The sequence below is a fragment of the Salvelinus namaycush genome, chromosome 14 (genome assembly GCF_016432855.1).
Source record: "Salvelinus namaycush isolate Seneca chromosome 14, SaNama_1.0, whole genome shotgun sequence".
Lineage (NCBI taxonomy): Eukaryota > Metazoa > Chordata > Actinopteri > Salmoniformes > Salmonidae > Salvelinus > Salvelinus namaycush.
In genome coordinates this window covers 41,074,879-41,091,508 of record NC_052320.1, presented here as the reverse complement: position 1 = coordinate 41,091,508, position 16,630 = coordinate 41,074,879, and the positions used below count along the sequence as shown (strand labels likewise).

General features: G+C 41.3%; 1 protein-coding gene across 1 annotated transcript in view; it reads left to right on the top strand.

Moving 5' to 3' along the window:
• The first annotated feature begins 748 nt into the window (after positions 1-748).
• LOC120058759 (membrane-associated guanylate kinase, WW and PDZ domain-containing protein 1-like) overlaps positions 749-16,630 on the top strand; it is an 81,734-nt gene continuing 65,852 nt past the window's right edge. Inside the window, exon 1 of the mRNA XM_039007496.1 lies at positions 749-1,596. Coding sequence (XP_038863424.1) covers positions 1,299-1,596 — 298 coding nt within the window. The 5' untranslated portion in view covers positions 749-1,298. The remainder of the gene's footprint in view (positions 1,597-16,630) is intronic.

Below are 16,630 nucleotides of genomic sequence, written 5' to 3'. Positions count from 1 at the left end.
CACCAAGACAAGCTGAAATTTAAACTCTTACATTAAAAGGACATTATCATAATTTCCAAAGTACTATTCCAACCTCATGTGGATATAGACTGATTAAAGCAAACATTAGGATCAACTTCCTAATATTGAGTTGCCCTCAGAACAGCATCCAATTCGTCGGAGCATGGACTCTACAATATGTCGAAAGCGTTCCGATGTTAACTCCAAGGCTTCCCACATTTGTGTCATGTTGGCTGGATGTACTTTGGGTGGTGGACCATTCTTGATACACACAGGAAACTGTTGAGTGTGAAAACCCCAGAAGCGTTGCAGTTCTTGACACAAACCCCTGCACCTGGCACCTACTTCCATACCTTGTTCAAAGACACTTAAATCTTGCCCATTCACCCTCTGAATGAAACACATACACCATCCAAGTCTCAATTGTCTCAAAGTCTCCCCCCTTCATCTACACTGATTGAAGTGGATCTAACAAGTGACATCAATAAGGGATCATAGCTTTCACCTGGAATCACTGGGTCAGTCTATGTCATGGATAGAGGTGTTCTTAATGTTTTGTATAATCAGCGTATATATAAAATATGTTTTTGACTGCACTGGTCCTTTAAACCCACTGTGGATGGCTGTAATCCTGTTTACAAGGCAGACATGCGTGTGGATAAATAGAATGTGGAGCATTAGGACCCTGTAATAATAGGTGTAGTAAGGAGGATTTCCCTTATCCAGTGCGCTCCCTTGGGACACAGGCTGGACGCATGCATTCCCTTTACTATCACCAGAGCACGATCGCATGAACAATATAGGATGAACTGTCATGTTACCTGCATAAAGGCGCAGCGGGCTGTGTGAACAGCTTTTTCGACTCACAGGACAGGCAAAAGTAACTATTTATGAGAGGGTATTCTTCAATAAATAAATGGGATTAAGGGTCAAAATAGCCTACTGCGGCAGGAGATTAAACAAATGCGGGATCTTGACATTAGTGAAAGTAAAGCAGGTAATCTGAATTTGGATTAGATCGACTCCTAGGATCAGGTAGCTGCATGTTAGGCTATTAAAGAATATGAGAAGCCAACAACAACTACATCTGAGTATTTGATCCTAATGCAGGATGTGTAGACCGGACAGCTGCGCCAGAGGAACATTAAGGCTTGGTTTAAAATAAGAGCGAAAATGATCCAATCTGAAATCAAGTTCAAACAACCGAAAGTTTTCTGGGTTTCGAAAGCGACTGTGAGTTTTGTGTCATCTGTTTTTTGAGTCCTCCTGTGGTACTAACGGGTTTGGTCCTTATCATCATGTCAAAAGTAATCCAGAAGAAAAACCACTGGATCACCAAAATGACCGAGTGCGCGATGATTCGGGACGCTCGCGGGGAATTGAATGTAGAGCTGCGCGGTGGTGCGGAGAACGGAGAGTTTCCCTACATCGGGGAAGTCAGAGAGGATGTGTTGGTTCATAAAAACGGACAAATGTCAGAGGGGGAGTTACTGTTGGAAGTTGAGGGTCACTCGGTGTCTGGATTACCCCTCTATGACATCTGGACTCTAATGAAGAGTTGCAAGGGTCCCCTCAGGTTGAAAACTGTCCGACAAGGTAGGTGTTCCAATCTGTTCGAAAGTATGTGCACACAACTTTTGTCGATCAATTCTTCAATGAAAGACTGGGAAATGTTGGGATGGTGACCTTGCCCTGAACAATCCCCCCTTCTCTCTCTCTTTCTCTTATATTCACACACACACACACACACACACACACACACACACACACACACACACACACACACACACACACACACACACACACACACACACACACACACACACACAGTTTAGTCAAAGGAGAGAAAGAGCCCAGAGGAGAATGATTTTGTTACTGACAAGTGACATGAGTGATCGTTATAACCATGGAACAACTGAAACAGTACAGTCAGCCATGTAAAAAGTAGGCCAGCGGAATGTGACACTTTGGTCATCTTGTTTTCAGCAGCACAGGATCACTGCTTGACTTAAAGCCGCTGTGACAGTCATCCAGCTTTTGTTTGTCAGTTGCTGGCCTGGCCAATAGAGCTAAAATCACCTAGGGTCAGAGATTAGGCCACTCAAACCGGCTGGATAAACTAGTGTAGTACAGTCACTACACACAACCACCCCCCATATTCTCCAAGTTATGCTCTACCCCAACTCCTCCAAGATTAAAAAGTCTAAAATGTTTCAGCTTGCCTTAACCAAAATGTATATACAATGTCTTACATCTCACAGTTTGCTCTTTTATTTTCATACCAATTTAACTGTGTCTCATTTAGTCAGTGGAAGAGAGAGCAGTTTTGTTGTGGTCTGGTCCCATAACAAAGTGTGGGTAATGCAGACAGATAGTGCTCATTGGGAGACACAGTACTCGCAGGTGGGCCGACTGACTGGGTTATTTCTGGAAGCTCTCTGGGACTTAGATGAGTTTGATCCATTGCCCATGGTTTGCTGCACATCTGTCTGAAAGAGAGAGCGAAGATAGGGCGGGAGAGAAGACACAAGAGAGGGAGAGATAGTAACAGTGATTTGCATTGTTCTGCGTTTTAACATTTGACATTTCACTGCTTTCCTTCCTGTTGTTGTTGTTATCAGTCCCATTCACGTCAGGATGTGTTTGGGTATTTTGTTTTTGTTTTGGGGGCACCACACATGGCTCTGGGGAGCACTATGTGGTGCCAACGACAAAAGTCTAGATTCACAGTCAGTGGAAGTACTGTAGTATACTTATATATGTTTGAGATGTATGTGGTATGTTTTACCACACACAAGACTACCAGCATCCTTCTGTCTGTCATCACTTTGGTCATGCTGGTTTACACACAGACACACACACTGTTGTTGTGTGTGTTGTGTGTGCCTAGGGCCAGCGGTATACCATATTTTACTATATACCGGTATTGATGCACGGACCGGTTTGGGTTTTTAGTCTACCTTCTATAATGGTATTTCAATGTTTGGTTTGTTAAATGTGATACGTAACTAAGGCGTGTGTAGTGTCACTTCCTGCCACTTCCCACAGCCATGTCGGAAGACATTTAGATGACGTGGAAACCGGCCACTAGGGGCAACAGTGAACGCTGTTACCTTCCAGTTGGTTGTGGTTTTGCTGGGGCGTTGTGGACAGGGATGGACGTAAGCATCTGCCTCTGGTGCCAAAGGTTGCATGTTTGAATCCAGTGATAGAAAGTTGTTTTTGAGATTTTTGTTTTAAGCCTAGCCCAAATCTTAACTTTAAGATTTGGGAGATAATGCCTAAACTTAACCCTAATCAAAAGCGAACCACCGCACTCTCACAGAAGCTTTGCTGCTGAGTAAAACCTGCGAAATCAGACTAACAAAGAGGTGCAATGGGTTCGCACTCAAAAATATGTCACATAAAGCTTAGTTCATTATTCAATGTTTTAATTGTTTTTACTGCATCAGGGATAGCGTACACAGACGTTTCGGCTTTACATCCTTCAGTGGGTAGGTACAATTTTCTTTAATTAAAAACAGCATTTGTAAAGAACAGCAGATGAGCCGCAGGTGCTTCTAATCAGGGTTCCCACTCATCTGCCAATCAGCAATGTGGCTTTTCTGTTCTACCTTTATACAAATTAGTCACAAAGCAATACAGAATTGTAGGGTATGGGAGCGGGCACAAATCAAACGCTCCAGGTGTCCGCTCACCGAAATACATCACATCAATTCATGAGATAGCCCACCACAAAGGACATCAGGCAATGGCGTTCATAAATATGTGGGGCCAAGTCATGACGATTTGCAAAATCTGATATGGACAGTGTTCTTGTATTAGCAGTCTAAATTTGGCCTATAGGAAATATAAATAAAAATAATAATTGAAGTTGATCACCCAACGGTAAAGCCTTGCATTAACATCTGCTAATCATGTGTATGTGAAAAATAACATTTGATTTGATTTGATCATGTTGTGGGGGTGCTTTGCTGCAGGACGGACAGGTGCACTTCACAAAATAGATGGCATTATGAGGCAGGAAAATGATGTGGATATATTGAAGCAACATCTCAAGACATCCGTCAGGAAGTTAAAGCTTGGTTGCAAATGGGTCTTGCAAATGGACAATGACCCCAAGCATACTTCCAAAGTTGTGGCAAAATGGCTTAAGGACAACAAAGTCAAGGAATTGGAGTGGCCATCACAAGGCTCTGACCTCAATCCTATAGAAAATGTATGGGCAGAACTGAAAAAGCGTGTGCAAGCAAGGATTCTACAAACCTGACTCAGTTACACCAGCTCTGACAGGAGGAATGGGCCAAAATTCACCCAACTTATTGTGGGAAGCTTGTGGAAGGCTACCCGAAACGTTTGACCTAAGTTAAGCAATTTAAAGGCAACGCTACCAAATACTAATTGAGTGTATGTCAACTTCTGACCCACTGGGAATGTGATGAAAGAAATAAAAGCTGAAATAAATAATTCTCTACTATTATTCTGACATTTCACATTATTAAAATAAAGTGGTGATCCTAACTGACCTAAGACAGGGAATTTTTACTAGGATTAAATATCAGGAATTGTGAAAAACTGAGTTTAAATGTATTTGTCTAAGGTGTATGTAAACTTCCGACTTCAACTGTATGTACAATAAATGTACTCTCTCTGTCTCTCCCTTTCTTACATGCCCCTCCCTTTTCATTGTGTACCAAGGCGTCGTATCGGGTTAGCCCGCTAGGGACTTTTCATATGTTAGTAATCAATGTATAATCTATCCTGTGTGTGTGTTTATGTAATTATGTGTGATTATTTAGTTAGTTAGTAATTAAATAATTAAGCCAATTTGTGTATCGCCGAATCATCATTTAGACTAGTGTTCGTGCAGATTTGAAGTCAACAACGTTCAGAATGAGACTGATATGAGGTAATAATAATTCATGGATGACTAATACGATAACGATAAATTCTGATATTCTTGAGTAAAACGGGAAACGATAACTCATGAAACACACTTTCCCGTGGTGCCCCAAGATTGCTAATGAGTTAATTGTTACATGATTAATTTAATCACGTAATAATAAACATAGTTAATTGATTTGATAACATAACAGTCATCGCATTAATGATAGTCACGTCACGACACCGGTAATAGGCAACACCAGGGTTCGAAAACCTTTTCCATTTGGAGTGTCTCAACCATTTCTACTGATCTGCATGCCAGTTATGATTTTCATATGCACATTTTTGTGGAACTATTTCATGTTTTTTATGATAAAGTCTTCATATCTTATAATAAGAAATGTATTAAAATGAAAATTATACAAATCTAATCTATGTGACTTCTATTGCCATTGCCAACTATGTAAAAATAGCCAACAAATAAAATGATTGCAGCCTGCAGGTAGAACATATGAATATAAAAACAAATCACATTGGCTATGCATGGCCTGTCTGCAATGAACTTGAAACATTATATCAACTATCAACTGTTGGTCCAGGCCAAAGCTTGCACTAACAAACTTGCAACATTGAGTTTCCTGACCAAGTGAGTTCCGGACAGACATGGACACAGCTGTAGATTATTTGTGTAAGGGATAAGAAGTAATCAGGTAGGCCTATTTTAGGACGTTTCCACCTCATCAGAGCATGATATTTTTTTCCCCTCTTTCACTCCGAGTGGTTACTGAATGGGAGAGAGCTGGAAAGATTTTTCAAATAGGCTACATTGAGGAACTATTGTCATTCTCAATGGATGTAACAATACACCTAGTTAACTTGTTGTTTGAGGTGAAGAAAAAATTACTTTGAGAAGCTACGCAGCTCATTAGTGGTGGTGAGATAAGACAGTCAGAAATACTATCAGATCACCAAATCGGCATATTTATAAGCCTACATTTGCGGGCAGGCCAGGTAGCCTAGGCCTACTTGTATGTGTAATTACTCAACATTGACAGTAGCGTTCCAAACAAAACACAAGGAATAAATTGACAACTCATAAATGGAATGAAATAAACCAAAACTTGTTTCTCACAGGTGTAGCCTAGGTTGTGCGCTCTGCAAACAACGTGTCCACTCCGACAATGAGAACTATAAAATACTGTAATAATAATAATATATTGAATGCATTAACAGAAATGATCAAGGCACAAGGCGAGACCCAAATGCAGACACAGGAGGCAGATGGTTGGAGTCTTACAATGTTTATTAATCCAAAGGGGTAGGCAAGGGAATGGTCGTGGACAGACAAAAAGTCAAAACCAGATCAGAGTCTAGGAGGTACAGAGTGGCAGACAGGCTCGTGGTCAAGGCAGGCAGAATGGTCAGGCAGGCACAAAGTCCAGAAACAGGCAAGGGTCAAAATCAGGAGGACTCGATAAAGGAGAATGCAAAAAGCAGGAGAACGGGAACACTGCTGGTTGACTTGGAAACATACAAGACGAACTGGCACAGAGAGACAGGAAACACAGGGATAAATACACTGGGGAAAAAAAGTGACACCTGGAGGGGGTGGAGACAATAACGAGGACAGGTGAAACTGATCAGGGTGTGACAGAAATTATGGTAACCGAACAAACATTGTAGATTAGAAATTCTGGGAATTAACGGTAAATGTACTACTGGTGATACTTGTGTACCATCCCCGCCGCCTCCGCAATGGATTAGTCCACTGAGACAGGCGTCAATCAAGACATGCAACTGCTAAACACAAAAATGATCAGTTGACCAACAGCTTATTAACCAAACAATCCACCTGTAGACTAAATGGGGTCAGCCCTAATTGACTCAAGGGTTATAATATTTATGTAATCAAGATATAGTGTTTTTTTATATACACTGCTCAAATTTGCACAACAGCATGTGAAATTTATTGTCAATCAGTGTTGCTTCCTAAGTGGACAGTTTGATTTCACAGAAGTGTGATTGACTTGGAGTTACATTGTGTTGTTTAAGTGTTCCCTTTATTTTTTTGAGCAGTGTATATTTTTTTATGTTAGAATTTTTCTTCCACTTTGACATTAGAGTATTGTGTAGATTGTTGACAAAAAATCACAAATAATCCATTTTAATCCCACTTTTTAACACAACGAAATGTGGAAAAAGTCAAGGGGTGTGTCACGCCCTGACCTTAGTTCCTTTTTTATGTCTCTATTTTGGTTTGGTCAGGGCGTGAGTTGGGGTGGGCATTCTATGTTTTGTTCTATGTTGTCCTTTTCTATGTGTTTGGCCGGGTGGGGTTCTCAATCAGAGGCAGCTGTCTATCGTTGTCTCTGATTGAGAACCATACTTAGGTAGCCTGTTCCCACCTGTGTTTGTGGGTAGTTGTTTTCTGTGTTGTGTGTTTTCACCATACATAACTGTTTCGTTTGTTCGGTCGTTATCTTTGTTATTTTTGTTATTTCAGTGTTCATTAAAGAAATATGGACACGTACCACGCTGCACCTTGGTCCTCTCCTTCCAACAGCCGTTACAGGGTGTGAAAACTTTCTGAAGGCAAAGCCGGGAATCATCAAACCCAGAGACCAGAGACAGTTTAAACAAAACGCTGAGCTGTAATGTGAAGGAGATGTCAAAGCCCTCTCCATGCCTTTGCAAGCAGCCTCACACAAAAGTCAGCAAATTCCCCTTGACTCTAATGAGAGGGAGGCAAATTAAGTTTCTACACCTGGGAAACAAATAACACCTCCATTGTGCTTTAACCTGTTGGGTTCCCATTAAGAACCAGGGCTTAGCAAGGTCCATAGGGAGTAGGGCAAGTCCTGTACTCTCACACCCAGACCAGGTGACAAGCAGTGGGGTCAGATCGAATCTCTTCCTCCACAGGTGGCTGTGGTGGATCCTGTTACCCCATAATGACAAAGCAAAAATCTGTTTTTTAGAAATGTTAGCAAATAAAGAATAATAATTAATAATGAAATATCACATTTCCATAAGTATTCAGACACTTTACTCAGCACTTTGTTGAAGCACCTTTGGCAGCGATTACAGCCTCTTGAGTATGACGCTACAAGCTTGGCACACCTGTATTTGGGGAGTTTCTCCCATTCTTCTCTGCAGATCCTCTCAAGCTCTGTCAGGTTGGATGGGGAGCATTGCTGCACAGCTATTTTCAGGTCTCTCCAGAGATGTTAGAAGTCCGGGCTCTGGCTGTGCCACTCAAGGACATTCAGAGACTTGTCCCGAAGCCACTCCTGCGTTGTCTTGGCTGTGTGCTTAGGGTTGTTGTCCTGTTGTAAGGTGAAACTTCACCCCAGTCTGAGGTCCTGAGCACTCTGGAGCAGGTTTTTATCAAGGATCTCTCTGTACTTTGCTCCATTCATCTTTCCCTCGATCCTGACTAGTCTCCCAGTCCCTGCCACTTAAAAACATCCCTACAGCATGATGCTGCCACCACCGTGCTTCACCAAAGAGATGGTCCCAGGTTTCCTCCAGACTTGATGCTTGGCATTCAGGCCAAAGAGTTTCATCAGACCAGAGAATCTTGTTTCTCATGGTCTGAGAGTCTTTAGGTGACTTTTGGCAAACTCCAAGTAGGCTGTAATTGTCACGATCGTCTATGGGTGAGAGAGAGGACCAAGGCGCAGCGTGTGCAAAATACATTCTCTTTTATTTCAGAGAAGGGAAAAACACGCAACGAACACTATAACAAAACGAAACAAAACAACAAACGATCGTGAAGCTATAAACGTAAGTGCACACACAAGCTACAAACGTACAACATAGACAATTACCCACAAAACCCAAATGCCTATGGCTGCCTTAAATATGGCTCTCAATCAGAGACAATAAACCACAGCTGCCTCTAATTGAGAACCAATCTAGGCAGCCATAGACATACAAACACCTAGACAAGACAATGACCCATTAAACGTACAAACCCCTAGACAAACCAAAACACATACATTCCCCATGTCACACCCTGACCTAACTAAAATAATAATGAAAACAAAGATAACTAAGGCCAGGGTGTGACAGTAATGTTCCTTTTACTGAGGAGTGGCTTCCATCTGGCCACTACAATAAAGGCCTGATTGGTGGAGTGCTGCAGAGATGCTTGTCCTTCTGGAAGGTTCTCCCATGTCCACAGAGGAACTCTGGAGCTCTATCAGAGTGACCGTCGGGTTCTTGCTCACCTCCCTGACCGAGGCCCTTCTCCCCCGATTGTTCAGTTTGGCCTGGAGGCCAGCTCTAGGAAGAGTCTTGGTGGTTCCAAACTTCTTCCATTTAAGAATGATGGAGGCCACTGTGTTCTTGGGCACATATAATGCTGCCGACATTTTTTGGTACCCTTATCCATATCTGTGCTTCGACACAGCTAAGCATCAAAATCCTTGAGGAAAACCTGGCTTGGTCTGCTTTCTGCCAGACACTGGGAGATGGATTCACCTTTCATCTGGACAATAACCTCAAACACAAGGCCAAATCTAAGAATTATTGCTTAAGTTGCTTAAGAATTATATTGCGTAATGTAACTATATTGATTTTTACCCTCATCACTAGTTTTAATCACATAACAAATCATAAATCAAATTGTTGTCAGTAGAAACACTATAACTAATTGGTAGGTCTACCTCTATTTGAGTTGGTTGGCAGGGGTCTTCAACATTATTGTGTCTTGATGCATTCCCAATACCTTTTTAAGCTCCCATGCAGTGTTTGTAATTGTATTTTTAAACCATCACTGCATGTCTAATAAATCACTGGGTGTGTTTATTTAATAAAAATAACTACATTTTTTATTTTTTATTATGTATTTCCCTGAGCCTACTTTGGCCCTTGAAATGCTCAATCTGATCGTGTGGGCGTTAGGAAACAAATTTGAAGATATTTACATACACATCCCTGATTGGCTGATATGATTGTCTAGAGCCCACCCTCCTACCCAGATGAACAGCCATTGGTCTATTATAGTCAGATCACATTGTGATGTCATGATGTGGGCCAGAAGTTGAATCACACCTGACCAGGCTGAAACTCCTGGCATTTTCTTCAAACAGCTCTTACATTATCATAATGCGCACAATTTCAGGGTGTTACGACTTCATAGTGTGAAAATATCATTTTAGTACTTTTTCTGCTGGATGTTTTCTAAGTCCCCTTTTCCATCTATTTGACCAGAAATCATAGCCTTTGCTTTTTCCACATTTTTAGGATGGAAAATTGTTGAAAAATGTATATATATATCTATTAATTTCTCAAAAATATAAAACTCTTAGCTTTAATTTTTATATCAAATTTGATGTGATCCTAAGAACTTCACATGTTAGTGCTCATGCGGCATTTTACATTGAAATGCCCTGCTGTAACCTAATTTAAACTAGAGAAAAACACTATGTGACACACTACTCTTTACCTTTATTGCAGTGTCATTCATTTCACGTGACAGTTTTGGTTATAATGCCTTCATATAACTTAAACTGTGGCCCTAGAAACTCACTGGTGTTTATGGAATTTTAGAATATTCCTGTTTACAACCCCAGGCACATGACAGTGATTCACTGTGTTGTTCTGTCATCTCACACTGAACAGTGGATATGAGGACTTTGCCTTGCCTATATGGCTCTTATCTACTGTCTGTCAGTCATAGTCAACTCCCAGGTGAGAGGCTTTCATCATTGTTGTCTTGTGCCTTGTCTCACTATTTCACTCACTAACAGCAAGCACTTGACAATAGTAGCCTAACAAAATGCTTTACATAGCAAAACCAGGCTTTATGACTGTTTGTGTCAAGTTGCTATATAGCTTATGCAGGATCGAAGTACTCAACTTGTTAGTAATAATGTTACCTGTTACTAAGGACAGTCAATTGGTCCTGACTCCTAGCAAAGATCTTGATAATGGCGGGATAATTACATTTTCAGCTTGCAGGAATTGTGTACAAATTCTTGCGGTGGATGAATGGCACGACAATGGGCATCTGGATCCCGTCACAGTATCTCAGTGCATTCAAATTGCCATTCATAAAATGCAATTGTGTTCGTTGCCTGCCCGTACCATAATCCCACCGCCACCATGGGGCACTCTGTTCACAATGTTGACATCAGCAAACCGCTCGCCCACACAACGCCATACACGTGGTCTACGGTTGTGAGGCCGGTTGGACGTACTGTCAAATTCTCTAAAACGACATTAGTAGCTTATGGTAGTGAAATATACATTCCACTATCTGGCAACAGCTCTGGTGCCAATTGCATGCTCCCTCAAAATGTCAGAAATCTGTGGCATTATGTTGTGTGGCAAAATGGCACATTTTAGAGAGGCCTGTTATTGTCCCCAGCAGAAGGTGCACCTGTGTAATTATCATGCTGTTTTTTCAGTTTCTTGAAGTGCCACACTGTCAGGTGTAGGGTTATCTTGGCAAATAAGAAATGCTCACTAACAGGGATGTAAACAGAACCCTGCACAACATTTGAGAGAAATAAAATTTTTGTGCATATGGAACATTTTTGGGATCTTCTATTTCAGCTCATGAAACATGGGACCAACACTTTACATGTTGCGTTTAGATTTTTTCTCAGTGTAGTATGGGTTGCATTGTCATTGTTATCAACGTTCCACAGACGCCGCAGCCACATTGATGTCCAAAGTAGAACAGGTTGCTAATAACTGAATGGGAGCTAAAGACGGTTTCGCCCAGTGATATAGTCGAGTCACTAAACCTTGAGTCCTAATCAAGTCCCAAGACCCCTGAGCTCAAGTCCAAGTCTGAGTCGCCAATGGTCAGGTCACAAGTCTAGTCACACGTCCCTATGGCTGAAATCCAAGTCCCCGTGCTCGAGTCCTGGTCCATGTGCTCAAGTCTGAGTCACTGGGTCCACATTAACTCAAAAGGAAGTTATTTACCCAGTCATTGGATAGTGGCAAGAGGGATTTAGTCTTTAAATTGTTTGCTATCCATTTTCCTTTCTTTCTGTGCCATCAAATGTTTGCATATAGGCTACTGGTAATGTTACCCGGGCCACGTTCAGTTGCAAAAAGTTTTTGAACGCTGCAGATAGAAAGTAGATGAATAAAGCCAATGCTATTCCTTATTCTACATGTCAGAGGCAAGTTTGTTCTACATAGCACTTTTCTGAACGTTTCAAAACACTGTGTCCTGCTGAACGCATCCCAGGTTGTTAAGTATAGCTAGCTAATGAGGTAACATGACTGACGAAGGTGTAGCCTAAACAAATGCTTAATTGTATGGTCCGCAAGTATCCTATTTTTAGAACACCTGGTATGTGCTTTATGAATGTAAAATGTGGCCCGGCAATGCACGATAGTAAGAAAAAAATGTTGTGCCGGTATTATGGGTCATATCTTTTGAACTGTAATGGCTAGAAACAAGCCGTTTTCTCAAAGGAAAAGAGGGAGACTTGGCAAGTGCGTTGGCTACAGAACCACGCTATGAATGCAATAGGGAATGTACGAGGTTACACATTCAAAAACCTGTATAAAAACCTGTGTAAGAGCCTGCCTGTCTGTCCACACTCATCGCTGCTCCTCTGCAGCTCACCAGCTGATGTAGGCTAGGCTCTCATTCTCTCAAAAATGCCTTGTCCATTCCAATTAATAGTCAGATTTTAGTTACAGGGATAATTTTTCCTCGTTTTAGTCTGGGTCTATTTAGTCAATTGCCACTGAAAAATAGGTGTTTGCCAAATATTTTTGTCATTATTTTTGTTGCCGAAATTAACTCTGGGTTGACGGTGACCTATACTCTTGGTGGGCGATTCCTCTTTCATCAGCCATGTGTCCCTCCTCTCTCTCCCAGGATGCAAAGCGTTGTGTTTGGGGCAAATCCAACACAACACATCACTGAGTACCACTCTTCATATTTTCAAGCATGGTGGTGGCTGCGTGTTATTTGTTATGCTTGTCATCGGCAAGGGAGTTTATTTTGTTGATAAAAAGAAACAGAATAGATCTAAGCACAAGCAAAATCCTAAAATAAAATCTGGTTCAGTCTGATTTCCAACAGGCACTAGGAGACAAATTCACCTTTTAGCAAGGACAATAACCTAAAAACAAGGCCAAATATACACTGAAGCTGCTTACCAAGATGACAGTGAATGTTCCTGAGTGGCCTAATTACAGTCTTGACTGAAATCGGTTTGAAAATCTATGGCAAAACTTGAAAATGACTGTCTAGCAATGCTCAACAACCAATTTGACAGAGCTTGAAGCATTTTAAAAAGAATAATGTGCAAATATTGTACAATCCAGGGGTCTCATTTATCAATAACAGCCATCAGCATACCACCCTTAACCCCACTGCTGGCTTGCTTCTGAAGCTAAGCAGGGTTAGTCCTGGAGGGGGGACCAGATGCTGCTGGAAGAGGTGTTGGAGGGCCAGCAGGAGGCACCCTTTCCTCGTGTATAAAAAAAATATTGGAGAGCACTGATTGGTGACATTGCCCAGTGTTGGGTCTTTTGGATGGGATGTTAAATGGGTGTCCTGACTCTCTGTGGTCACTAAAGATCCCACTAAATTCCCAATCTGGCCTTCATTCCATCATGGTCACCTAATCATCCCCAGCTTACAATTGGCTCATTCATCCCCCCTCCTCCCCCCTGTAACTATTCCCCAGGTCGTTGCTGTAAATGAGAATGTGTTCTCAGTCAACTTACCTGGTAAAATAAGGGTTTAAAAAATAATGCGTAGGCACAAACTACGTACAATGTACATTTGCTTGAGAGTGTGCATACATTTATGCCCAGGCGTACACACATGTGCCAAGGGGTGGAATGAAGGAACTGCTTGTTAAGCATAGAATGGGGAAAAGATGTGTACAATTGTGATAGTAGGCCTAATAATAAAATAATTGTTCAAATTTTTTACAATTATATTTCCATTGTTAATTCATACAACAATCAACATATATAACATTCATACAACTGGCTATATATAATTTGACCACATCGGTGTATTTGTTACGATAATAATCCATATAAGGTACAGAAATTTGATAAATGAGAGGCACATGTGACACCTATTTTATAGTAAAAAAAACATTATGTAATTATAAAAGAATAAAATATAACAGAATATTTTCATCAAATGAAAAACGTTGCAAGTTCAAAGTGATGCGCATCTCGCATCTGGAAAAGTTATTCTCAAAGAGAATCATTTGAAATGGGGCTCAATTTGGTGAGTTGAAAGACAACTTTTTCAGGATTACAAACCTAAATCGGTCTTCTTTTCCCAATACAGACGTTGGATTTAGTTTATTCTGTCGATTCTTTCGAATTTTCTAAATGGATTCACAACTCCACAGTGAACACTGCTTGGTGATGAATTACAGCCACAACATCTGTTTGGTGAGTAGGCATATGCTTTATGATTGATGAAAGTACGCTCTTTGTCTTTATCAAACTAAAGTTTTTTGTATATTTCAAGTGGAACCTGTCCATGTTAATGGGGGTTGTAGCCTAGGCTAACCAATTCTAAATGGCACTAGCCATTCGCAAATTAGCCTAAACAGAAAAGAGATTGGAGACAATTATTACAAAACTGCAGCTGGTTGTTGGAACACATATTTTCCTCCTTCAATCAACCGGTCCATTTTTTATTTGTGATAAAACTGTTGTCATTTGGCAAGGAATATACAGTAGCTTGTGTATCCCATCAGTTAGATATGTTTTTATAGGCATTTATTTCTGTAGGCCTAATGGGAGTTTTTGTGTGTGCACTTAGCGGTCAAAACGCAATTGAGTGAATGAGACACAGAAGGGAAAGGGAAATAAGAGAGAAGAACTGTGCGATGCTTGGCTTGGTTGGAGCATCAGAATATATGATAAACAGACTAGCAGCAGCGTAAATGAAGATTTTATGCGTGTGCCTGTGTGTAGAGTGAGTCTAAATGTGTGTGTATGTTATGTGTGTGTTGGAGTGTCAGTGTGCGTGAACGTGTGGAGTCCTGTGAGTGAGCATAGAGAGTTCAAAAATGAAAATGAAAAACAAGTGTCAACTCAGTCCGTGTAGCCATTTTGTTAGCTATTTACTGGTCTTATGGCTAGAGGATAGAAGCTGTTCAGGAGCCTGTTGATGTCAGATTTGATGCCCCGCTATCGCTCGCCGTGTGAAAGCAGAGAGAACAGTCAATGGTTTGGGTGGCTGGAGTCGTTAACGATTTTCCGGACCTGATATAGAGGACCTATTTTGACCTAAGACTTACAAACTCACAGACTTTTGCTAAAATATTCCGACTGGCCTAAAAGCTTGTCCATTTCATGTAATATCCATAACGCTTCTTATTTGCTTTATTTCTCCAACATGCCAGTATTTAGACGTCCGCTTTCTAGGGTATACAATCCCCCAAGGGGTACTATAGACACACCCCTCCAAACTTTCATTTATATTTTGTTTGTCCATTCTGTGAGACATTAAAGTTGGGATTTTGCATGCAAATGTAAGCCCCATAATGCTGGAATTGCCCTGACACACAGATCTTCCTCAGCAGAGAAATGTAAGCCAGTAGTGAAGAGAAATGTAAGCTACTATCCTCTTCCCACCTCGTCCTCATCGAACTTTCCAAAGCCCCTAAATCAAAGGACAAGTTCAGTGTGAATTGACTAATAATACCATTGTCTGACTGTCCCATCTGTATTCCTTGTAGAGCAGCAGTGTTTTCCTCAGTGGGGTTGTGTCTGGGAGATGGATGGAGAGGTCTGTGTTGTCTCCTGTACTGCAGAAACAGGTGTTAACCCACAGGGAGTCTGCCTCAGTCGGCCTTGCCCTGTCTGTCTGCTCTCTCTCACACACACACACACACACACACACACACACACACACACACACACACACACACACACACACACACACACACACACACACACACACACACACACACACACACACACACACACACACACACACACACACACACACACTTTCTCTCACTCTCTCTCTTTGAGAAATGTGTCACCTCCATAACAGCTCACTGGAGAGATCCTACTCTCACTTGATTCATGGAGGTAATGACTGACTGTCTCTACAGTTCTCTCCATTCCTGTGGACAGACCACACATATTTCCCTGCATTATGCATTCGTTTAGAGTAATAGCTGCTTTAATGGTTGCATCATTTGCCCAACCAAACCCCACTGTATGTACTCATCATGAATGCCTATACTCTGGCCTGCACAGAAGTGGTTTTAAAGGTCATGAACAGTCACAATCATGTTCCTAATGAAATTGGATGATATTTGAAGGAAACCAGATCAAAGTATGATGAACAAGTATGATCAATTACTGCTGCTTCTACATTGATAAAGTTTGATCGTAAAGTTACTGGTCCCCTTCCCCGTGTCAAAGACTTGGATTCATTATTAAGGGGGTCAAGGTGGCATCGCCTTAACTCTCATTTTAAAACACCAAATGGTAATATGATCGTCTCTTAGCTATTTAAAATAAATACCACTGTGTAACCAACATCTGAGAAGGCGTGTTTGCAGAGGGCTGTGGTTTATATAGCTAGATAGCTATTCTACTGGTGCCAAAATTTGACTGCAGCGTGTCAGCAAATATAATTAAAAGTTGACCCTATTCATCTATGGCAAAGATACTTATGTTTCCGCGTTCGTCTTTGTCTGGTGTTCAGCCAGCATGGAACAAAAGAGGGGGAAGGGTCGTTCAAAACTAAGCTAGCTATTTGTGTAGGTAG